Raw genomic sequence first — 25,422 nt, 5'->3', positions numbered from 1 at the left:
CGATAATTTTGACAGCCCTAATAATTAGTTAACTAAAAATATTACATATACTTGATTTGTTCACTGGACACTCATTTAACCCATTCAGAAAAATCTTTTGAGAGTTATCATTAGCTTTATTAACTTAACTGATTCACTGCCAGCCCAGATCACAGAGAATGTTTTGTGGTAGTAAAGGAGAAAAACTGATATTGAGAACACCAACAGACATCCTGTCCGTTTCAACTGGGAGAACTGCTCTCTCCACCAGGAACTAGAAAAAACAACAAACTTATAATTAACCTTGAAACAAAAGTAACGTTTTCTACAGGTATCAGAAAACCTCACTTAATGCTTTTTAATGCCATTTTTAATGCCACTTTAAACTAATTTCATGGGCATGCCCAACTTAAGTTTCACACATACAAATTTTAAGTAGAATTGTCCGATAAAGACTTTATAACCGATATCCCGATATTGTCCAACACCTAAAATCCGATACCGATATATGCTGTCATGGACTTAACATTTTATGGCTAATTATCTTGTGATGCCCCATTGGATCCTTTAATAATGATAAATGCAATAATTTCAAGATTTTAAAATAAGTATTCTGTGAAAAATAATAGAACAACGTCAACTGAAGTTATGGGAAAAAGCGCCTATATTGCACTATCATATTTTTGTTTAAATCAAAATAGTGACAACATTAGTTTTTTTTTTTTTTTTTTTTTTAATCAAGTGAAGTGCAAAGTGCCCTAAGACACTGCCATATCACCTATAGCTCACATAGTGCTTCTGGCTCAAAATAACAACAAAGGCACACATCTTCAGTACAGTGAATGAGGTATGTAATGAGCTTATAATTAATTATTTTTCAGTCATTTAGTGTTCATTTAATTTTTGCACCATGAATGCAAATGGTCTGCTCACATAACAATTCCCAAGCACCTTCGTTTTGAGACATCTAATGGTCAATAAGCATAGCTGCTGTGCTAAACTGTGACCAGCCCTTGTACAAAGGCTATCCACCGCTTTTACATCTACTTTGAAAGCAACATGCACATTGGCCCAAAACCAATAATTAAAAACCAATGTCGTGAATATCCAATATCCTTTTCAAATTTTAAAATTAAAATGTTTATCGGCCTATATTATTGGGTAGCCCATAGGATCTGTTCGCTAATCCCATAATGATCTTACATTCTCTTATCTTGGCTACCCGATGATATCAGGCAACTCAAATAATGTGAATGAAAAGGTTTTTGTTTTTTTTACCGTCAAGTTACCAATTGTTAATGCCTCGAACATTTATTTTTAAATGCTTTTTAAGGCCTGAATTTTGACAAAATCCATTCCATGACTTCTAATTTTTTTAAATGTCCCATATAAAACCTGAGTAAGCATTATTGATCACTACGTTGATGACTAAATGTTAAATGTGAGAATTGCTCAAATGATTGCCTCCAGCCCCTCCCAGTTAAGATGGACGGAACGTCTTTTGTCGTTTAAGGCAGCCGAAGGGTTAAACTATGTGAAGTCACAAATTATTAAATAAATCAAATTCCCAGAGCAAAATACACATACACCACACTTATTTGAATGGATGTCGGTATTCTTTTTTAATTTGCAGTTTTTATTTATTTATATAACTTTTTTTTTTTTTTAAAGATTACCATTTAAATAATGTTTTGCCCAAAATGCAGCCTTGAATTAATTCATTTATTTTAAATACATATAATTATTTTATTTTTTGTATTTTTATTTACCTTGTATCTAGTATTTAAATAATTGATTTCTCCCCTGCCCAAAAATGTATCCTTCAAATAATTATTTCACATTATCTATAGTTTTTTTCCCCCCCATTGCCCATCGCAAAAAAACGGGTGGTCAACACTAATACTACAAATACTGCACAAAATATTGTCCTGTGGGCTGCAATTGGCCCCTGACCCACAAGTTTGAGACCCCGGTCTTATATAGTAATAAAACTTTTCACACACACACAAAAATAATAATAAAAATCATAACTCGTGCAAGAAAGTTTAAAGGAACACAGTAAGAGCTATTTTAATTAAATACATGTTTACAAAGAAAACCCAATCGGTCTGTGCCTCTTTTAACTATTATATAATTATTCAAATATATTTGCCAGTGTATACTTTTTTACTTCGACTGGTTTTACTTAGTCAAATAAAATGTTCTGAAAGAGACCTTATTTACTCACCAGACAATGAGACGCACAAGCATAAGAGTCGTGTTCTTAATGCATTTTGTGAGTAACGTAGTGAGCAATAATGCTTACTTTTGTTTCACGGATAAATGTTTTTTTTTTTTTTTTTTGTTCTGGTGTCTGGTAGAGAGAGGGCCGATATTTTTGCTATTCTGTTTTGAGTCAAAATAATAGAGATAGATGTTAGTGTATTGTAAATACTGAAGATGTATCCTACCTTGAAGCTGTAGTTGGCCTCTTTTATGTGCAAAAACGGTGTTAAACACCCTGATCTGCTGCTGCTTGGATGATCTCAAATCTTCAGTGTGCAGTTAAGAAGAGGGGCAGGAGATGGGTTGGACCATCCTGGAAATTTGCAGCCAGACAGCCTCACGCCTGGTTTACAGCTGGTGAAGTGAAGTCACTAAAAATGGCTCGGGAAAAGAGTTGGAGAGCAAATAGTGCGTGTTGTAATAGCCGCATGTGGCCTGAGGGTGTCGTCAGTGTTTGCCAAACCGACGACCGAGCCACCCACACCTGTTCTGCAACTTTCTGTTGCCTTGGCCTTTCTAATTCTGATTAAAACAAAGAGATGATTGAATAAATAAGAAAAATGAGTTTTATTAATTAAAAAAAATTAAGTCATAATGAAGAATACATATATCTTTAAAGTAATGGTATTTGAGACCTGGCATCCACATACTGTAGGCAGACATGACATCTTGGGTCAAGTTTATAAAAAGACTTTTTGAACACCAAATTCATTTTTATCCAGAAAATAATTACAGTACATCTGAAACAAATGATTATAACAATATATTTGAGAGAAAGAGCATGTTATTTTGCCTCATTCGAATCTGAATAGCTGAACATTTAAATATGTAAACTAAAGTGGAATCACACTCGTAAATGAATGGCTTCTGGTTTTTGAAATATGAATAGACCAATCTATTGTAATTAGGGCTGTCAAACGATTAAAATTTTTAATTAATCGAGTTCATTACAGCATCAAAATTAATCGTATTTAATCGCAATTCAAACCATCTATAAAATATGCCATATTTTTCTGTAAATTATTGTTGGAATGGAAAGATAAGACACAAGATGGATATACTGTATAGATTCAACATTCGGTACATAAGTACTGTATTGTTTTATTATAACAATAAATACACAAGATGGCATTAACATTATTAACATTCTGTTAAAGCGATCCATGGATAGAAAGATTTGTAGTTCTTAAAAGATAAATGTTAGTACAAGTTATAGAAATTTTATATCAAAACCCCTCTTAATGTTTTTGTTTTAATAAAATTAGTAAAAATTTCAATCAAAAAATAAACTAGTAGCCCGCCATTGTTGATGTCGATAATTTACACAATGCTCATGGGTGCTGAAACCCATAAAATCAGTCGCACCTAAGCGCCAGCAGAGGGTGACAAAACTCCAAAAAACACAAGTAATAAGTGGACATTGCACTGTGCTGTCATTTTAATCTGTTTGAGCGGGGCATGTGCGTTAATTACGTCAAATATTTTAACGTGATTAATTTAAAAAATTAATTACTGCCCGTTAACGCGATCATTTTGACAGCCCTAATTGTAATAAAACAACAAAATTGCAATAACTGCATTAACCATCAAAGTGAGATCTAACTGTAACTATAGTCTTGAAAAAAATCGGAATAAGGAAAAACATTGCAATAAAATGCAAACTGGTTCAATTTGAGAGTAGCTGAGATCTGTCATGACAGAACATCACTTCAAAATATCTGGCGCCATCTAGCGTCATGAATGTGTATAATGTCTAGACCGCGAATATAAGACAACCCCCACTTTTTCAGTCTTATTTCAATGCAAAAAACACAGCCTTATATTTGGGCCAATACGGTATTAACAATTCGTACAGAAATGTGACCTATATGAACCAAAATGTGATGTCACTGTATGTATGCCAGGTATTTGTCAGGTTTTTTCAAATTACAAAAAAAAAAAAAAAAAATGTCACATGTACGTAAAAGGATGGCTGTAAAAACACTAAAAAGTAAAGAAACAACAGTTATTTAAAAAAAAAAAAAAAAAGTTCCTTAGATTAGGGGTGCCTAAGTCCGTTCCTCGAGAGCCCCTTTCCAGCTTGTGTAGGGAGGAAAATACATTGAAAACAAGCTGGGTAGGGGTCCTGTGGCCTATACTACGAAGCCGGTTTTCTGGCTTAGCAGGGTAACTTCGAGAGTAACTTTATCACGTGCGACGTAAGTTCGCGGCTATGCGAGACTACGAAAGGTGGATATGTTGGAACCGAGAAGTGTTGCCATGGCAACACACGCCACACGCCAAACCTGGTCGTGTCAGAGTTAGATCTTGCTTAACATCAGGATTCCAATTAACCACGCTCTATTTAAACAGCACTCCTCCGCGGACGTGTCCTCCTGACATTGTCGGGCTCAGGCCTGCAAATCAAGTTTATTGATCGGACTCGGCTCGGGTCGAGCTGGATTTTTTAGGTCCAAACTAAAAAAAAGAACATACGTATTCGTGCAGTCAAGGAGACTAAACATACAATCATCCTGTTTCGTGTGGTGATGCGTGACAATTATTTCTTACTGTTAATGTCCCAAATCTTATTTTATTGTCCTGACAGCAGGCTTTATTTCTTTTCATGGACATAAGTAAACTGGCATATTGACGCATTCACAAATCACACGATCTGTAAATTCGCTGTCAACAGACCCGTTGCGCTCTACTCGCCGAAGCGGTGTTGGATTTCGCGGTGAGGGTGGATTTTAATTCCTCATAATTCCGCATGATCATCGCGCATTCCTCCTCCGTGAAGTAAGGTGCCCGTGCCATCGTCACAAGTAGTGTTTGACTCTGGTCACCGCCCCCTTTTATGTGAACGCGCAGTAACTCTGACTGGGTTGACACAGGTTCGAGTAATCAACCTCATAATCAGCGTCGTAGCACTGATTGACCACAAACTAGACAACTAGGTTTTGTCAACTCTGGTTACCCGATGGTAAACTGGATTACTTCTGGGGAGGTTGAACTCTGTTCGTAGTATAGGCCACTGGAGGGACTGGACTTGGGCAACCCTACCTTAGATGAACTAAGTAACAAAAAGGTACGCCTATCTCAAATTCCATTTTGAAGCCATTGCCCTACTATAATGTGCAAGATCAAATCGAAATATAGGACAACCTAAGTACTGTAAATATAAAATGTAGGCTGTCACAGTACTCTTGGGATTTTCGTTGGGTTTGTAGCCATGGTTTACCAGTTTCTCTATTTGTAATAATGGTTTGGACCATGGTTTGAAAACTGCCTTGAAACCCATCCATCCTTCTTCAACAGGGTATCCAAAGTCGGCTAACGGGCAGCAGTTTCAGCAGGACCCCCAATCTTCCCTTTCCCGAGCCACATTAACTAGCTCTGACTGGGGGATTCGGAGGCGCTCCCAAGCCAGTGTCAAGACAAAATAAACATTTTAGAAATTACAATATTAAAACAATTTGCCATAGTTTTTTAATTAAAACTTTTAAATGAACAAAATTATATAGTGTTTACCCCCCCCCCCCCCCCCCCCATTAATTCAGCCACTGACACCGATTACGGCTGAAAAGTTCATTAACTAAAATTAAGCCAGTTGAACAGTAGGAAGGTTGTTTATGTGTTTCTTAATTTGAGTGTTCTAAGTGCTAATGTGCCGACATTAATGTGCAGTCAATGAAAAAAACTTTTTTTTTTTTTTAACAGCAACTTTGGTTAGTTAATATCAGCCTCTGAGTTAAATACCATAATGTCCACCCCGGGCAACTAAATTACAGTGTCAAAAATGTCATGGGGTGTGTATTGCAGTCACCCCAGGAGGAAGCCTCTTCTGAAAACGGTACACAAGAAAGCCCGCAAACAGTTTGCTGATGACATGTCAACAAAGCACATAGATTACTGGAATCATGTCCTATGGTCAGATGAGAAGCGGCCTTTCTAGTGTACCGTCTTCAGAAGAGGCTTCTTCCTGGAGTGACAGCCATGCACACCAATTTGATGTAGAGTGCGGCGTATGGTCTGAGCACTAACAGGCTGACCCACTACCTCTTCAATCTCTGCAGCAATGCTGACAGCACTCCTGTAACGAGTCACATGACATTTTGGAGGGAAAAATGACAAAGCAGTACTCAATTTGGACATTTAGGGATGTACGAGTTTCAAAGGGGTGTATTCTTGTTGCCAGGGGTTTAGATATTAATGACTATAGTTTGAGTTATTCTGAGGGGAAAATATGATTATATAAGCTACACACAGACTACTTTTCATTGTGTCAAAGTGTCGTTCTGTCAGCTTTGTCCCATGAAAAGATATAAATATCTGCAGAAATGCGAGGGGTGTACTCTTTTGTGATACAGACTGTACCTTCTGTGCCAACATCCGACTGGCTCATAGTCATTACAATAATATAAAAGCCATGAGGAGTTCAAATGTAAAAAATCTGAGAAAAGTAAACACTTACAAAAGGTTTAGTATTTACCCACGTTTATACCAGTGACGTTTTAAAAAAGGATTCACAGTAAATAGGATATGCCAGAGTGCAGCTCCACTGTTGAATTCTGAGAAAGGTTTGTGGTCAGCAGAGGCAAACATTTGTTCATGCCAACAGCAGTTTTGTGGCACTGCAGTTAAAAAAAAAATGGGAACAGATACTTTTTGTGGAAGCTGCTCTTTATTTGGAAAAAGAAAAAACAAAATTTGAGTGGTCACCTGCTACAGGTTCTAATGACAAATCTGCAGTTTCATCCTGAATCAGACATAATAGGTAGAGTCAAATTGGATTTGAATCATGTTCATATTTCATACATCTTTCACTTTTGCAATCAAAGAACAGTCACTTTTTTTGTCTTATTCTATTTACACTGAGTGCCGATCAACAGCGCTCGTCCCTCCTCCACATCCGCCGCCGCTGCCCGTCCGCCATCGCCCCCCACTAACAAGCATTCATCTGGATCTTCTATACAATTCATTTACATCAAACATGTCGAACCAACACATTTTGACAAGTGGCACGGGATGACGTGCGGGTGGCTTCACGTGCGGCGTGGAAAGATGTGTGCAACATGAAGACAACTCTTCACATTCACAGATTAAAGGCAGCCTCGAGCGCACTCGCCGAGTCGATGGCGTGCCAAAAGCTATTAAAGCAAAATGGAGCCCGCCGCCGCCCTCATTGTCAGGATGGTTTGTGAAGTGTTCCTCAACTTGCAAATAAAACAAACAAAAAAAGACCCCTTATATAGGCACAGAACGCACTATGTACTGTTTAGCGCAGGGGTGGGCCACCCTTTTTCTAACGAGTCCCCATGGGCAATACTAAATTAACAACAAAAAGGTTGATCAAACTTATTTTTCCTTAATTATTATATATTATGATCATGTGTTTAGGATAGCATGGTGGGCCATATTAGTTTCCCCACCCCTGCTTTAGTGGAAACCTTTGCACTCTCAGCACAATGGCGCCTGTGATTTTTTTTTATTTTTATTTTTTTTAATTTTCATCTAGCATTTGTAGAAAAAAAAGAACAAAGTCAATATTTAGTGCTCTATCATTCGCTTAATAGGTGTCATTTATATAATAACTATTTGTCACTCTACCTCTTGATAAGTTTTAATGCTCAAGCACTCCCACGCGTGTTCAATGCTCATTACGATGCGCTGTTGATTTTACAACAAACCCCCGCTCGAGCTCCTTTGACCGATAATCATAAATAAATACAAACGACACACAGGGAATGTCTACTGTAAACACGGTAAAAAAGACAACAAACTAAACGGGTGTAAACGTCATTAGCATCACTACGCCATTGACGGTAAAAAGGGAAGGTCGCCTTCACCCTACAACCAATAACCTCTCTGCTTGATCAACACCCGATGGAAGTTTAGTTTTTTTTTTCTGATGCCTTTTTTTTTAACCAAATACATAACATCGAAGTTTCTTCAGCAGCCAGAACTTTACCTTTACAGATGAGACTGTAAAATGGAGAGGAAATCCTCTTTGTTACGGTTAGTGACGGCCGTCGTGGTTCTTCACATGATTTTTAGAGGGGTGCTCAGTGTGTGTGTCTTTGTGTGAATGTGTGTGTGTAAAGGGATGAGTGGGTGCGTGAATATCCCTCCGGAGACCTGGACGAGGACAAAGCTTTTTGCTGCTAAGTGCTTCATCTTTCCAAGAGAGACGAGCTCTTCAAAGTTACATGAACTGCGTCTGCAAAGGAAAAAGAAAGGCTTTAATGAAAATGGACACAATCAAGAACATTATTTCAACGCAACTGTTGGATAAGACCCTCTCCACAGTGAGGCAAACTAGACTCAGAAGCTCATTCATTAATTTCTTTTAGGTTTCTAGCCATAAGTTCCAATATTAAAAAAAAATAATCACGCATACTTTTAATTTTCTTTTTTCCTAACAAACGAAACAAACACTTGCCAAAATACGTTCTCTTTTGCTGAATGGGTAGCTTTTTACATAGACTTCACTATCAGTTGCGAGACAGCTCCTACAGACATTGTGTCACGGCTTCCCGTAGGGGGCTGGCCCAGGCAAAACGTCATTGCAGCTTTCACTGCGATAAACTCAAACACGCTGCGTTCTAATGCCGGATTTAGGTGGAAACAGGACAAACGTTTTAGTGCATACAAACAGGCGGGCAGGAGTGTGTCTAGATTGATTGATCAAGAACTCAAGGTTATCATCATATAAAATCGAACCATGCGTGCACTTTGAAACGTTGTGAAAAAAAATGAATGGAAAAAATTTGCGTAACTTTAGCTTGAAATATCTAAGTAAAATGAGTGATAACCGCCCGGTTTTTGCTTTTAACCAAGAATCTAGACAGTTTTACATTCATATCGGAAAAAAAATCCCAGGATTTACGCATTTATTTACAAGAATTTTCAACTTAAAAAGCTCTTCAATTTGTGATGGCCGCCACGTTGGATTTGTATCCATATACAATAGCTTAACTTTACGTTCAAATAATCAGTTAATATTTGGCTAACTGCCTGTTTTTTGGCAAAACTAGTCAATTTGACATTTCTGTGTCCATACAGAAAAAAATCCACCTTTTACGAGTTTTATTTTATGTAACATTTCAAAAAAACAACAAGGGTCAGATAGCCGGAAAAACATGCTGAGGCAATAGTGTCGTCAGAATTCAACCTAAATAAGTTGTAATTGTAAATAGAAAAATGCAAAATTTGCTTTTGTTGAGTAAAATTAAGATGATTCTGCAAGCTTTCCTCAAGTATTAAGTTGCTGATGTGAAAATTGATTTATTAGCGGTTGAAAACTTATGTCAAAATTTCACACAATAAAAAAAAGTCGCAATTTTGGGCAAAAACTTATATGCTATGTTAAATATTACTATTGATCCTGAAAATATAGGTAATTATCAGCATTTGGTGATTTATGAGCATCTAGCGTAAAATCCAAGATTTTTTGTTGTTGTTGCCATTTTAAGTTTTCTTATACTTATATAAAAAATTATTCATCAGAATTTTATTCGGGAACGACTGAATTTTTTGATGCCGCTGCTCAAGGAGACTCATATATGCCTAAAGGAGATGCCTGTTTTGGTTTTGGGTCGCTAGTGGCTTTGGTTTTGAAAATATTAGAATTTTAAGTTTTTGAAAATAGATCCCCAACAGAGCGGCCCAGATGCCTGCCTGTTTCTGGTGTTTAGACGCCCCTTGGTGGTGCTAGGTGCAATTGGTTTTGAATAGTTCCAGCCCTTTCTGCTGACGTCATATGTGGACGCGACCTCATTGTGAATAGTGACGGGATCTGTCGTTCACTTGAGTAAACGAATCCATTCCGGTTCGTTCAGTAAAACGATTCGTTCAAACGAATCGTTCAACGAATCGTTCGCCCCCCTCATCTCCCTCCCCACCCAAATGAATCGTTCGGTTAGTGAACGGGAAGTGACGTTGCCGAACGAATCACCAAAGACCGCTTCGCAGTATAACTGAACGGGAAGTGACATTGCTTGGTCCCTCCCTCTCTTGCACATTGACCACTCGTCGTAGTTTCAGAAATGAGTGACAGGCGATATCATTCTGCTCTCAGAGACAGCCTCGTCTCCCTCCCGCTGCTGCAAAAGCGAGGGAGGACTTCCGCGTCGTCTGTCCTAGTTCTATGGGCTCAAAGTCATGGCTCGTGCTTGCATTTCGAATTAGGACACGGTTAAACATTTTCCTTTTGAGGGGGAAGTCGGGGTTTGGGGTCGGGGGCGCACGGACTTTCTTTAGCATGATCTTGCTCACATATACAATGCTGCTGCTAACAGCCAACGCGGCATGCTTGCTGTCACGAAAATAAAAATAAATCGAAAGTTTAATTTCTAATTATGGAACGGCCAACACATCATATTAACCTCTCGCTCTGTTGTATTTTTGTTTTTTATTATTAAGATGATCGTTTTGAATTTTTGCACTGGTATTAATAAATAAAATAATCCGGTCAGCTCCCCTGTCGTCCCCGCATCTCAGATCGTCAAATGCTGACGAGAAATAATTGTTTGCTTTATGATTTCGCCTTTCTACTCTTATTAGTCTGTTAAGAAAAATGTAGACATATTGCGACATCTCCCGTGTCCGCGCGCTTTGTTTTTGGGGCGCTTGAGTAGCACATGATGGACGGATTGACATAATTTGTCAAACCAACCGACACCCTCTGACACGAAAAAAAAAAAAAAACCCTCGGAAAAAATTGACATGTATATACAGTTTCATTGCAAATCAGTATTATGGTGATCATACTAAATATTATTTTTTTTCTGTGCACATATGAGGTACATATCGCTGCCATGAAGCCTCCATATAGTGACAGTTCTCTGCCCGCTTCACTGCCGTCACGCGACCGCAGCTCAGGTTTTGTTTGCCTCGTAGCTACGTGTGTTTTAAATTACTGTAAATTTGATAGTATATCGTCATAGGCACAGTCCCGAGTCTGTTGAGAAAAGTAGAACACTAAACCATGCTCGCTAGATTTGTGTGGTGTTTTTGTCTTTTTGAGCAGCATTTGATAGGCTCCACGTTAACAAATATGTGACAAAGTCGTTTCCTTTCATTTTATGACTCGTTCACCGCATAGTCATTACTGGAAAGTCAAGTTAGCAGCAAGCTAGGTCAGGAACCGGAGGACCGAATCACTGAACGGGAAGTGACAAAACTCAGTCTTTCCCCCCTGCCTGCACGCTGGCTGCTTATTGGCCACACGTGGAAATGAGTGACATACGCCATGATTCTGTTTCCGCTCCCTCCCCTGCCCGCGATGAGGCTGGCGTCTGATTGGTCGTGTGCGATGTCAGAAGACGCTGCCGCTTGCTCAACGCCCTCCCACGCAGCGAACAAGCGCCACCAACTTCATAGAACGAATCAGTGCAGATGGTGATTAGTTCGGTCTCGTTCACCCAAACAATTCGTTCAAAAAGAACGAATCGTTCGCGACCGATACAACACTAATTGTGAACAGAGAGAACTAAATGAACGAGCTAACGTCTGCAGCCAGTGCACCACAAAGCAGTTCTTGCCATCTCACCACATTGTTTGTGCCTTATACAAGCATTGTTTTTAAGTCATATTCTTCTGTTGTTTTATATTCATGAACGTTGTGTAGTATATTGTATATTTCCTTTTGTGGTAAAATTGCCTGCAAGCCGTCCTGCCAGTTGCTATTCAAATTGACACGTGGTGTATACGTTGTTTCATTTACTTTATTTCATGTAATACTGACAGAATGCTTTGTTGTTTTTAGTTTTGCAAAAAGTATCAGTGCTCTTGTCAAAAGAAAGATGACCACACTAAAGCCAATTTAATTTTACTCCGGCGTCTGATGTCTGTTTCGATCCAGATTTGTTCGCTATCTGTCCATTTGTGTACTCACAAATGCATTGAGGACAGAATAAGTGCCTTATTGGCACTTTGCACTTGATTAAAAAAACTGCTGTTTGCACAATATGGCACAATTTGGATTTCAACAATATATATAGTGGTACAATATACGCACTTTTTCAATAACTGCAGTTGAAGTTGTTTTCTTTTCACAGAATGTTTATCTTATTTGAAAAACATCATTGTTACATTATTAAAGCATCCAGTGGGGCATCACAACAAAATTAAATGGTGTTACACTTGTATAGCGCTTTCCACCTTTCAATTAGCCATATTATGTTCAGTCTAAGACCACATATATCAGTTTGATATCAGCATCGGATTTTGGGAGTTTGACAATATCGGGATTTTAGTTATCGGGTAAAAACTCTTTAGACAACTAAATATTTGTCATTTTCATTTAATGACATTGACCACGTAGATGAATTTTCCCAAATAAGAGATTATAAAGGTTTAGATTGTAAAACATTAACACAATTATAAATTTGATAAATAAAATATTTTAAATGCAATAATTTGGAGTTTGGATCAATTTCGTTCAAAACTTAAATTTTGGGAGGATCAAGTGGTTGAAGACATGGTTATACACATTGCCACATGGGGGCGCCATGCTATATTCATTTACTTATGTATTGCAGCATTGGGGATGAAACCAAATCTGGAGGAAAATGACTGGGCATCTACTGTTACAGAGGGCTTACCTCTAAATCTATATGAAAAGGTGGCTGACAATGTCTGAATGTAATGAACTTGATATTTTCAGCCATCATGAAATTAGCCATAATATGTATGCTTAGATTTTAATCCAAATATATTTTTAAAATGTTCAAATGATGGCTACTAGCCAAAGCTTGCACAGTTTAAAAACAAAACATAAAAAACAACCTCAAATAAACTGTTATATCAACTCAGAGACACTATTGTTTAACCAGAGCTGGGTAGTAATGTGTTACATTTACTCCATTAAATTCACTTCAGTAATTTGAGAAAAATGTACTTGCAAGAGTGTTTTTTCTAAGCCATACTTTTTATTTTTACTTAAGTAGATTTACGAAGGAAAAAAAACGCAACTCTAACTCAGCAGGGGTCGTTACATTTTTCCTCTTCTATAGATTAGATTTTTTTTTCTCCCGCGTTGCCAAGAATAGCGCTACCAATTTCTCCAATGAGATGTCGCAACAATAATCATGATTACAATATACTCATCAGACGCAAGCTTACTGTTCTATGATCACGCCAGCCTGTTCAATCACGCGGAGTCTTAAAAGTAAAAAATGAGGTATTTCACAGAGAGCACTCAAAAGCACTGATTTTAACCTAATTACTTATGATATTTATTTTTGATGTAATGGCCAAGTCTTTATTTGGCTCTGACCAACCACGGGGAAACAGATATGATCCTTTTTATTTCATAATCGTAACCATGAAAAAACTACAGTACTCACGATTCTAGGAACTATTTTCTTCACTAGAGGGCACTCATGCTCTTCGGACAAATAATGCTTAATTGCTGTCATTTGTTTCTTTTTTTTGTATTTTTTGGCTTAATGTACGTTATGTAATGGGTATTGTAAATTATCATTGTAACAACAGTTCAAATACATAACTTTGTGCTGATAAAAAATACCATTGTTTAAAAAAAATAAATTAGCAGTTACTCACAATGTTACTCATTACTTGAGTATTCTTTTCACCAAATACTTTTTTACTTGTACTTGAGTACATTTCTTGGATGACTACTTTTCCTTGAGTAATATTTTGACGTAACGCTACTCTTACTTGAGTACAATTTTTGGCTATTCTACCCACTCTGTATTTAACTCAAGACAAAATGCTGATGGAGACTCCGCCTTAAACAGTGATTAGGTTCCAGAAGACTGCTCCACAATGTTGTTGGTTTCCATGTTTGTATTTCGGGATGTTATTAGTTCTGTCTCAGTTCAAGAGATGATGTCCCATCTTTTAAAAAAAAAAAAAATGTTTAACCTTGGAGAGACCTCTCATTTGGCTCACATTCAAATTGTTCCAGCATTAAATTGTATTAAGATGTGTGGGACAAAAAAAAAAAAAAAAAAAGAGAGACTCGAATTGAATTTAGTAGATCTGCTATCTTCTCCAGAAACTTTTTCAATTCCTTTATCCATTGTGAATTTATTTTTGTAAAGCAAAATAATGCTGCATTTTAATTTTTGGGAAAGTTAACCAGAATTTAATAGTTTGGAAACTTCACTTTTTTTAGCCAACTAACTAGTGAAAAAATGTCGTTTCCCTGGTAGTGTTCAATGTTTTGCAATAAAACACGATTGGAATGTTAAGGGTGCATGCTGTTTATGGCCAAAAAAACAAAATTTTGGTAGATTAGGCTTTTCAAAAATCAGTGGTTGGTCAAAACCAGTGATCGATGCCACCCTACTCTTAGTGACACTTCATCAAATGCTTTTTTTTGAGCGATACAATTCAGAGTTGGCTCACTTTAATTTAAAAAAAAAAAAAAAAAAATGTGGACGGGGCTTAGAAAACAGCGGCATCCAATTCAATTTAAACAAAGGACATGAAATCAGTTCATAGCGGTATGCCATGGGTGGCAGGATAAAGGGGCAACGTGAGCCTCATTACAGTCAAGACAGTGAATTGAGCAAAATAAGAAGCAGAGACAAAAGCATGAGATGTCTCGGTTAGATGAAGACGAAAGCATGAAGGTGGCACAAAAGAAGGCAAGCAGCCGCACACGGATGTTGAAAACAGGCCACGCGGGGGATGCATCCCTCAGCAGAAGGGGGCATGCTGTACCTAAAAGACGCTCTACAAGAAATCCTTGAGAGAGAGGTGTGCAAACGGGTCCTGTCCAGGGGCTCGGAGAGGACTCTGGCTGGAAGGACTAGAGGCTGCCGAGGGCTAGTAATAGGAAGACACACAAACAGGAAGTAGGAGGGCCAGAGGAGAGGTCAGAGAGTCAGCGCACAGAAGAAGGAAGAGGAGGATGAGATTAGTTCGGACAAGCGACAATGTTGAAATCGAATGGTTGGAATAAAAGAAGAAAAATTAAAAAAAAAAAAAAAAAACAAGATGATGCGCAGTTGGAGCCGAGAACCCGTGGCTCGTTTAAACCGCCATCATCTGTGTTTGAGGCAACTAAGGGACATGTCATAGCATGATGATTTCACACACACACGCACGCACGCACCCACACATACACGAGTGGGCCGCAGAGCACCCACCTGAGTGCTGGACACTGAGCCAAAAGGGTTGGGCGGCCTCATAACAGGCTGGCCGTACATCATGGCGGGCGGATTCATCATGCCCATGGAGCCCATTTGTGGAGGCTGGAGAAGGAGGATTCATTTTTTTTCAAACATTGCAATCAAATCAGTGGGACAAAAAAATTACAGCGGTACCTGGCCCCACCCAACATGAGCATTTAGAGCGCCATCTCTCAGAAGATTTTTTTGCTTTTACTTGCAAACGAAAATTTATCCTGAGACCCAGCGTACTCATTTGAGGACATTAAAAAAAAAAAAAAATCAGCAGGGGTGGCCAAGTCCAGTCATCGACAGCCTCAATTCAGCTTGTTTTCCATGTCTCCCTCCTCTAACACACCTGAATCGCATAGTCTCATCAACAAGCTCTGCAAAGGTCTGACAATGATCCTGATTATTTGATTCATTCCTGTTGGAGGAAGGAAACATGGAGAACAGGCTAGATTAAGGCTCTCGAGGACCGGACTTGGCCACCCCTGGAAAAAGGCATTGCAAAAAAAAAAAAAAAACAAAAAAAAAAACATTTTTTTAATCAAGCTAAATTCTCAAGCGTTAAGGTATGAGTACGAGGCGCTTGCAGCTAACTTCCCAATAAGCAGCAGTGTGGCAGATCATGAATGATTCTTTAAGAAAAAAAGGGAATTGCTATTAAAATATTTTTATTGGTGCTTAATTGGGAGAAAGAAGAGGTTTTTTATTTTGTATGGTCACTTAAAAGGTTATACTTATAAGTCAAGGCTCCACTGTAACAAAATTACTACACTTACTACTAGGGTTGTTCCGATCATGTTTTTTTGCTCCCGATCGTTTTAGTATCTACCGATCCCGATATTTCCCAATCCGATTGCTTTTTTCCCCTCCCGATTCAATTCCAATCATTCCCGATATTTTTTCCCGATCATATACATTTTGGCAATGCATTAAGAAAAAAATGAATAAAACTCAGACGAATATATACATTCAACATACAGTACATAAGTACCGTATTTGTTTATTATGACAATAAATTCTCAAGATGGCATTTACATTATCAACATTCTTTCGGTGAGAGGGATCCAAGGATAGAAAGACTTGTGACTTTGTATATTGTGACTAAATATTGCCATCTAGTGTATTTGGTGAGCTTTCAGTAAATGATACTGTAGACATGTATAAGTCAAGGCTCCACTGTAACAAAATTACTACACTTACTACTAGGGTTGTTCCGATCATGTTTTTTTGCTCCCGATCGTTTTAGTATCTACCGATCCCGATATTTCCCAATCCGATTGCTTTTTTCCCCTCCCGATTCAATTCCAATCATTCCCGATATTTTTTCCCGATCATATACATTTTGGCAATGCATTAAGAAAAAAATGAATAAAACTCAGACGAATATATACATTCAACATACAGTACATAAGTACCGTATTTGTTTATTATGACAATAAATTCTCAAGATGGCATTTACATTATCAACATTCTTTCGGTGAGAGGGATCCAAGGATAGAAAGACTTGTGACTTTGTATATTGTGACTAAATATTGCCATCTAGTGTATTTGGTGAGCTTTCAGTAAATGATACTGTAGACATGTCCAAATGCATGATGGGAAGTGGAACCATGACTGTGCGTAGTGCTACCAATTGATATATCTTCTCTGCGTTGGGAAATAACATAAGGTGTTAAGAAAAAGATCAATTGCTACCTTGCTTCCCCACATTGCTTCCCATGATATTTCTAATCGTAGGGAGAGGGACTGTAAGGCTTTAGCCAATTAAAAAAAAGGCTCCAAAGGCTGCCAAAATTCACTCTACTCATTTTATGCTGCCTTTTATCTCTCTATATAGGTAAAACGGCGCCATTACAGATTGAGCGTGACAATGCATGAGTGGGTCGTGCAGCGCATGCATTAACTGCGTTAAATATTTTAACAAATACCGCTGTTATTGGGATAAATTTGATAACCCTACCTTAAGCCTAAACTAAAGACTCTGGATGAGTGTAACATATTATGTCTGTAACGTTAAATACAATTAGAAAACGATTTAATTAAAAAATATATATATATATTAAAAAAAGGCATTGCCGATATTTTTTTTGCCGATTCCGATACTTTGAAAATGACGTGATCGGACCCGATCGATCGGGACATCTCTACTTACTACTTACCATGCCATAGCCCATCATGCCTGTGGGCGTAGTAGCTGGAAAGGCCATGATTGACTGTGGCTGTGGAGAAACAAAGTTGTTAAAGAACAGCAGGTTCATAGTGAAAGTCATAAATGGATTCAAACAGTTCTACTATCAAAAGCCAATTTCAGATTTTTTTAAGTCCTCTAGGGCCATAGGGCCCAGTATTATGGGTATGGTATTTGCGGCTTGAATGTTTCAAGGCAGTAAAAGTAGGATAGTGGTTAGCATGTTTCACTGTAGTGTCAGGTTTTGAATTGCAGTTCAGGATTTTTTGTAGGGTGTGTGTGTGTGTGTGTGTGTGTGTGTGTGAGTGTGTGTGTGTTCTCCCTGTGCTTGCAAGGTTACTCCAAATTCCTCTACCTGTACATTACCAAAACATGCATGTTAGATTTATACAAGACTCCAAATCCATTGTTTTTTAAATAAAATTGATTTTGATCTCTCAACATTCGAGTGGATATGAATAGATGTCAAAATGAAATGAATGAAGCCTGCAACTGACTGGCATCAAGTCTAATGTGTGGGCTCCTGCTCACTAACAAAATCAGTAAGGAAGTGCAATAGAAAATGAACAGACGTTTTATGGGCTTTTCAGCAATAACTGAGGGTTGTCACATTTTTAACTATGTATGAACAGTGAATATTTTGACAGGCCATCGTTTCCCCAACCCAAAATATTAAATCACCATAGAGACAGGGTTCCAGGTTGTCGTCGGGGCTGCTTTCGGCTGCCAGTTGGTACCACCTGTCATCCTCTTCTCACCAGGCTGACTCCAGTGGATGTCGCTGTAAATTAAGGCAGCTTGAGTTAAGTGGTTTTCATGCTGTGTAGAAACTAAGACAGGGTTGTCAAACAGATTCCACGAAGGGCTGAAGTGCATCCTGATCTTTGTTCCAACAGATCCAACAAAGACAGTTCAACCAATGAGGTTTCTGCTAAAACAAGCCGCACCTGACTGCATGCAACTGATTACACTTGTAAAACACCAGATTGGTGAAAAGGTATCATCTCCTTTGGTTGGAGTGAAATCCAACAGCCACTGCAGCACATTGAGGACAGGTTTGACACCCCTGCTGTAAGAGAAGGGGAAAAACTTACTTTTTCATGGTGCCATTTCCGATGCCAAGGTCTGGTGAGAACATAGAGCAGACATTAAACACACACATTGCGACAGCCTAACATTCCCACTCTGTGTACGTACTGCCGACAAGGTTGGCGAGGGAAGAGTCAAGGTCATCAGACACCAATTTCTCTGGTTGCTGATTGGAAGACAGGTTGGAACCAGCTAGAGTCGGTTTCAAGATCCCTCCTGTGATATCTAACAACACACAAAAGTTCAAAACGTATGAATAAAGCCAAGAATCCACCATTTGGCTTCAGTCTGATAGATCTCAATGTAGTATCATCATATGATCAAAATATGGCAGCAAATGAAAATGGGATTCCGTCATGTACATGAATCACACACCCCATACACCAGGGGTCCCCAAACTTTTTCCTGTGTGGGCCATATAACCCTTCCCTTCTCTGATGAGGGGCCGGGGTCAGTTTGCAACAGAAAAAGTGTGACGATTGCAGGAGTGCCTAAATGTAAAAATGTAGTTTTTCAGAAAGCCACAATCAAATAACCCTTTCTGGATTTTTCACGGAACAAAAAATAATATAATAAAATATATAATAATATAATAATAATAACAACACTATTAATGAAATAGATAATAACCAAATAACCCTCTCTGGGTTCTTCACAGAAAAAAAAACAAGAAATAAATAACACTATTGAAAAGAGAAAAAAAAAAATACAAATTTTTGTTTTTTTCCAGGGGGCCGGACCAAATGTGGCTCCGGGCCGTAGTTTGGGGACCCCTGCCGTACACGGAAATTGAGGGGAGGCAGGCGGGCCAGTGCCCCAACCCCCACCCCCCCCGTGGCCAAAAATTGTCATTGCATGTAACTGACTTTCCTATACAGAAATCCCTTGCCAATTCGCGCTTTCAAGTATTCGCAGGGTTTTAAAAAGCTTTAATAAAAAATGAAAATGAAAAATTATGTGTCATTTCATTTCGAGGTGCGAGAGAGACTTTCGCAGCAAAACATACTGTAAACGACTCAGGGGCTTTGTACAAACCTACCGGCACTCAACCGATGCGTGATTGGTTGCTGGTGCGAGATTAAGACGACAAGTCCAAGGAGCCCCATCAAAACCGGCCCTACAATGACTGACACGACGAGACCGCCAGTAAGAGTGGCTTTATTCCGTGAGCTCATTGGCTGCGCCATCGGGACCTCCCCTATATTATTTGACAAACTAGACCGCCAATAATAGTGGCTTTACCCAGTGAGCTGATTGGCTGCGCACATCGTAGCCTCGCCTAGCCTTTCATCTTATTTTATCTTGTCTTACATGAGGATTTCAACAATAAGACCTCAAAGCTCATTTTTAGCAAGACTTTTGAGCATTTTTACAAACTTTGAGAGCACCCAAAGCCCGCAACAAAACCTCCACAACATCAGGGGGAATCGTAACTTTTTTTTTTACCTGATAGTGGGGCAATCTATCTTGCCAAACACCTCTAGGACTATCTTTACCCACTTTTAGTGCACCTAAAGCCCGCTACAAACCTCCAACACCTCCTGGGTAAATTTCAATAACTTTTACCCGCAAATGGAGCACCGGCCAAACATCGCCACGACCTTCAAGCGGGTATTAAGCAGTACTTTTCTCCATTTTTACCTGCTTTGAAAGCACACAAAGCCAGCTACAAACCAACAGCTCTAGGGGAATTTTAACTTCTTTTTATCCACGTTTCTCCCACACATCAGAATGACTGCATAAGGACAGTACAGTAATTACTGTCAACAGATTTAAATACCGTACTTTACTATAAGTATACAATACGTAAATATATGTGAATAAACTGTTTACTTCGAAATTTGATGTGAAGCAAATCCTATTTCGCAGTTTTTCACTTTTCACGGGGGTTCTGGTCCCCGTTAACCGCGAAAAACGAGGGATTACTGTATATGAATTTAAAATAAAGAGCTAGCTGGTAGAATGTTTATAAAAGCTGTAAAGCAATAAAACAAAAATGAATGAAATGAACAAGAATCCTACAAATGGGTCATAATGGGTCAAAATTCTTTTTCGAACAGATCATGTGACTAGCACCTTTGAGACCCTTACCCTACTAACCAAGCATATATCTTCTAATTTTATTGCTGATGCTGCGTTTCGGGGTCATCAAAATGTTTTGCACCCTCTCCCACAGAAGTCAAACTCCGCCAGTGAAGACAAACAAAGTGAAGTTGGAACTTGTGTTCCTGACAAAACTAATCAGAAACTGTTAGCATAGCCAGAGATGCTACACATGCCACATGGATCCAATCGAGATACCTGAATAAGATTTCTGTTGATACCCATACAATTCAGATAACACGAGGTAATTTTTCTTTGTTGTTCAGGCCTCACCATTTAAAAAATTCAAGAGCAATTGACAACTCTTATGAATATCTAGGAGAACTAAGCCTGCAAGCAGGACTGAACGGCCCTCGCAGTTTGGCGCAACTCGGGTGTTGAAAGATCCTCCCCCTCTCATCATCTCATGAGAACGTAACATGCTTGAAACTCGCATCTTTTTGGGGATTACAAACACATTCACACAACTAGGAGAAAAATCCCTATTGAAGAGGGTCCTATAAAAAAAGGAGGCACTACTGGGCTGTGCAGCCACGCCCTTATTCTAAACCAAAATCAAACTTCTGATTCGGCCAATTCAACCAAGTGTGCCAAAGTTTGTGTCTCTATAAGCTACGTAAGTCCCTGAAGAAATCTACTTCCTTTTAATGGTGAACAAAGGGTCATCATAACAAAAAGGTCCTGTAACTGCACTGTCCAACCTGAAAAGAACTGGACATGTATGGGTAAAATGAGTGACTTTGTTGCCACTAGTTGGCGCTGGAGGATTGATGCAAATGACCCTACAGTACCCTTCAGGGTACGACTCTCACCAAGCACAGGAAGTGTGGCGCAGATATGTTGCATAACTGCCACGTTGTGACTGTTCAAAATTTGTGGCAAGACAAAATGGCGACTGTCATTTTCGCTTTCCTGTTTGGACCCTTCCACTTCAACGAAACCTCAATTTTTCAATTATTTTTCATCAGGCATCTGAACACATGTCTTTAGGCTCCCTGATGCAAGGTAGAGGTCAAATGATTTATTTTCCTTGGAGGAGGAGCCTGTCTCATAAAAAATGGGAATTTCCTGTTCCCAGCACGGGGCACCAGGCCTAACGGGTAATAGTTCAACGCAGTCGTGCTCAGGCTGTGATACCTCACATACACGCCAGATATGAAAAAGATTGAACTTTGGATCAGGGAGTTAATCTTCATATACTGAATTTGGCATTTTCCCCCAAATGCAAGACACACAACAGACAACAATGCTACATTATATACAATTTAAGCACCTACATTTTAAATACATGAAACAAATTGCCAATATGTTGCATCCTCACCGTCAGCATTGAGGCTGTTGCTGCCTGAAGCTTTGGCTCCAAACACAGACTCAAAGTCCACTTGTAGACCTCCTGCAGGTGGCTGGGAAGGGGGCTGAGGCGCTGAGTATCCTTTAAGATGAAAAAGAAAGCAGCTGCAATTAAAACAAGCGATGCCTCTCAAACGGGTCTCAATTCTACACGCATTGGGAGTTGTCAACTAGCAGTGGAGCTGGATTCACAGAGAGAGCCTTCAATACCTCTGAATAGACCTGCTACAGTAGAGGGCTCTGTGGGGAAGGGAGCCTGGTGTGGGAGGTGCTGGGCAATGGACACTGGGCCACAGAAGGAGTCTGACACGCCACAGGAAGCAGGAAGAAGAAATTTGAGAGGAAGAACCAGAGCAATAAAAAAAAAAAAAAAAGTAAAAAGGCATTTCAGGACCAAGGCAAACAAAGCGATAGAACAGATAGCCAGCAAAGATTTTTAAAGTTTTTAAAGTCACAAAAAAGTGGAATATTATAGAACGGCATTGTAAAAGGAAGGGAGCAACATAGTATTAAGTCAAAAGATGTTGGGGTATTGCATATGGTCCAATACTTGCAGGACGCAAGAACCATTTTAGTACCTGAGATGGAGTGTTCTAGCCGCACTGTGCATTTGTTATTGGTTGAAACTGACGAGTTTGAGTCAATAAAGGGATTGTAACGATCTAGGGAATCAAACATAGTATTGGTAAAAGGAAAAACAACTTAAAAGCTCTATAGCAACACACCACAGAACCAAGTGTCATCAAAAAGCGGGTTGGTGGGAGGGTCATTTTTAAGCAGGACGATATTCAGCCTTGAGTGACATCTTGATATAGAAAATCAAGTTTTCACTGGAAAAGGCAGGATTTTAGCTCCACAGGCAACATCCAAACTAGAGCAGCATGGAGAATGAACAAGCTACATCATGCTTCTACACGAACATGAGCGAGGACAATGAGGAAAAACAAAATGATTCATTACCACCAAACATTTCATGAGCAGATGTCCTAGTGGAAAAGCTAACACCGTCTGAAGACACAACAGGTAAGTGAGAGGCATCGACAACGAGTTTTGAGAGGAAAGGGTTAAGGTTTGGCATGGAGTCGTCTCCAGCTTCCGTGGAGGTGAAAGGATCTACAGGCAGGCAAAGAGAGAGAGAAAGAGTGAGACAGAAGAAAATGAAAGACAAAAAACGAGTGGAGAGGAACTGGTGGACGTCAGAAAAAAAGCATGCGGAGCAGATAAAAAAATAAAACACAGGTGGCGCTCGAGGGCCGCGTCGGCGGCGCTCTACCTGCCCACGCTGTCGCCACAGGGAGCCCCGACGAGGCGGACTGCATGGGTGGCTGGAACGTTGACTGGAGGTCAAAAAGATCGCTCTCCATTTTCACCGCACTGAAAACACAATTGAATAACAAATATGGAATGTTTTAGAAGTATTATGCTGCCCTCTACTGAGAATAGAGATGCAGATTCACATTCAACACCCCAAAATTACATAAGAATAAGTGTTTGAAAAAACTTTTTCCCCCAAGTGGTTTACTTGTGACTTGGCATCTACATCATACCAGGTGTTCTTTGTTTGTTTGCTTGTTTGGTTATCATTTACCAAAATGATAAAACGACCAAAAGGGTCGAAAATATTGTCTGCTTGCAGCTCCATCTATGATTTAATGTAAAGTACCCGTTGGAGCAGCTCGGTGTAGAGAAGAGATCGATAGCTGGAGCCGTGTTAATAGTTCCTCCTGTGGTAGAGACGGGCGACGTATCCGTGGTGGCGAAGGAGGGCCTCTTGGAGAGCTCCTTGAGTCTCTGTTCCTGCAAGTTGGGAGTAACTACATTAAGGCTAAGTTCATACTGCAGGTCTTAATGCACAAACCTTTTTTTTCGTGCTTTTCCGACTCGAGCGAGGCATTAACTTGACTGTCTGAACAGGATAAGTCGCATAGAAGTAGACAATTTCAAATCCGATCTGGGTCACTTTCAGATATAAGTTTAAAGCCGATTTGGGCTACATTATTCAAAAAGTGGCGGCAGTCTGAACTCTCAAGTCTTCCAAAACGGAATTCATGCAGCAATTGCATGAGCAAAGAGTGAGACAGGCAGGGAGGACAGCAGCGATGGAGCTGTGCATTACCATTAGCGCCTAGCCAGTGGTGGAATGTAACGATGTAAAAGTACTTTGTTACAGTACTTAAGTACATCTTCGTGTATCTGTACTTTACTTGATTGCAAATATGAAGTAGTGCTTTTCACCTTTACAACACATATATGTACTTTTTAAATTGTCTCCTGCGTTAAATGTTACTTTTTTGTCATTGTGAATTGATAGTTTCTCCGGTGCATCGATAAGCTCTACCCAAGTACTGTATACCATAATTAAACACTAGAGGCAGCAACACGAGTACAAGCAAGATTAAGGAAGGTGAACAAGATATTGAACAATAAAATCAACAGTGAGCGCAGCACACCTTCAGATGGGTGCTGCACACTCTTGTACGGTTGGTGGTGGAATGCTATGGAGGACCAGGAGTGCAAGAATCAAATAAATAATTAAATGTGTCATAAAAATACTTCTATTTAAATTTGTATTTTTTTCAACATTTATTCCTATATTTATTTCGGTATTTATTGCAATATGTATTGATTTATTTCAATATTTATCGATTTGACATTTACTTCAACATTTATTTCACGTTTTATTCATTTCATTCTTGCACACTGTTCCCCTTGGACTGCATTAAATAATTTTATCTCTCATTGGCTCATCAAGCTCGGTAGGCGAGCGTGAAGTAGGCGGAGTTTGAGTGCATCTAGTCAAGCTACATGGCTCATGAGTCCAGCTACTGCTTCTTCCTTCCTAACATGGCACATGTCAGCAAATGCTGAGGTTTTGCATGAGTTTTCTCGGGATTTAATTACGGACATGTTAGACTTAGCAAAACACATTGACGCAGGAAATTCGGACCCTGAGCACGTGGCTTACAAAACAACGGTTTATCGCGAGAGAGAGCTGATGCAGAATCTCAGGGTGAAAGAACATTTGTTCATTCAAAACCAGAGGATTCACAGTCACTCTGATTTTCGGGGCATGAACAGGTCATTTCCTGTTGAGTTTAAGTCACTGCCTATTCATCCCCAGATCACTTCCTGTTCGGCAACCCAAAATCAACTGGTAGTGACCCATAAAATGCCCCAAAATCAACAGGAAGTGACTAAAAATCAACAGGTAATGACCTGAAATAAATTTACCTCATTGCCTGGCATTGGCTGCCACCGATGGCCATAAAAGTAGGAGGGGTCAATTTAAAGTGGGAGGGGTTCATTTGCTGCCAC

General features: G+C 39.2%; 2 protein-coding genes across 7 annotated transcripts in view; both read right to left on the bottom strand.

Annotated features, from left to right (window-relative positions):
• The window catches only part of LOC130917201 (synaptotagmin-like protein 2), a 41,863-nt gene extending 36,073 nt beyond the window's left edge, over window positions 1–5,790 (bottom strand). The window contains exon 1 of one of the 3 annotated variants that reach the window (XM_057838343.1): window positions 2,430–5,790. The gene's annotated coding sequence lies outside the window, so the exon portion shown is untranslated. The remainder of the gene's footprint in view (window positions 1–2,429) is intronic. The other 2 variants (XM_057838340.1, XM_057838342.1) reach the window with 2 other exon arrangements.
• A 1,098-nt stretch (window positions 5,791–6,888) lies between these two features.
• Window positions 6,889–25,422, bottom strand: part of picalmb (phosphatidylinositol binding clathrin assembly protein b) — a 34,947-nt gene continuing 16,413 nt past the window's right edge. The window contains exons 11-23 of one of the 4 annotated variants that reach the window (XM_057838344.1): window positions 23,771–23,904; window positions 23,381–23,481; window positions 23,068–23,220; window positions 22,686–22,769; window positions 22,318–22,410; window positions 22,079–22,189; window positions 18,763–18,879; window positions 18,660–18,690; window positions 18,247–18,346; window positions 17,537–17,596; window positions 15,348–15,452; window positions 14,920–15,024; window positions 6,889–8,443 (exon numbers count right to left, since the gene is read on the bottom strand). In XM_057838344.1, coding sequence (XP_057694327.1) covers window positions 14,932–15,024; window positions 15,348–15,452; window positions 17,537–17,596; window positions 18,247–18,346; window positions 18,660–18,690; window positions 18,763–18,879; window positions 22,079–22,189; window positions 22,318–22,410; window positions 22,686–22,769; window positions 23,068–23,220; window positions 23,381–23,481; window positions 23,771–23,904 — 1,182 coding nt within the window. In that variant the 3' untranslated portion in view covers window positions 6,889–8,443; window positions 14,920–14,931. Of the gene's footprint in view, window positions 8,444–14,919; window positions 15,025–15,347; window positions 15,453–17,536; window positions 17,597–18,246; window positions 18,347–18,655; window positions 18,691–18,762; window positions 18,880–22,078; window positions 22,190–22,317; window positions 22,411–22,685; window positions 22,770–23,067; window positions 23,221–23,380; window positions 23,482–23,770; window positions 23,905–25,422 lie in introns of those variants that run through there. The other 3 variants (XM_057838346.1, XM_057838345.1, XM_057838347.1) reach the window with 3 other exon arrangements.

This window comes from Corythoichthys intestinalis, chromosome 6, assembly GCF_030265065.1.
Source record: "Corythoichthys intestinalis isolate RoL2023-P3 chromosome 6, ASM3026506v1, whole genome shotgun sequence".
NCBI lineage: Eukaryota > Metazoa > Chordata > Actinopteri > Syngnathiformes > Syngnathidae > Corythoichthys > Corythoichthys intestinalis.
The sequence above is the reverse complement of the archived record's forward strand: the minus strand, read 5'-3'. Positions and strand labels throughout refer to the sequence as shown.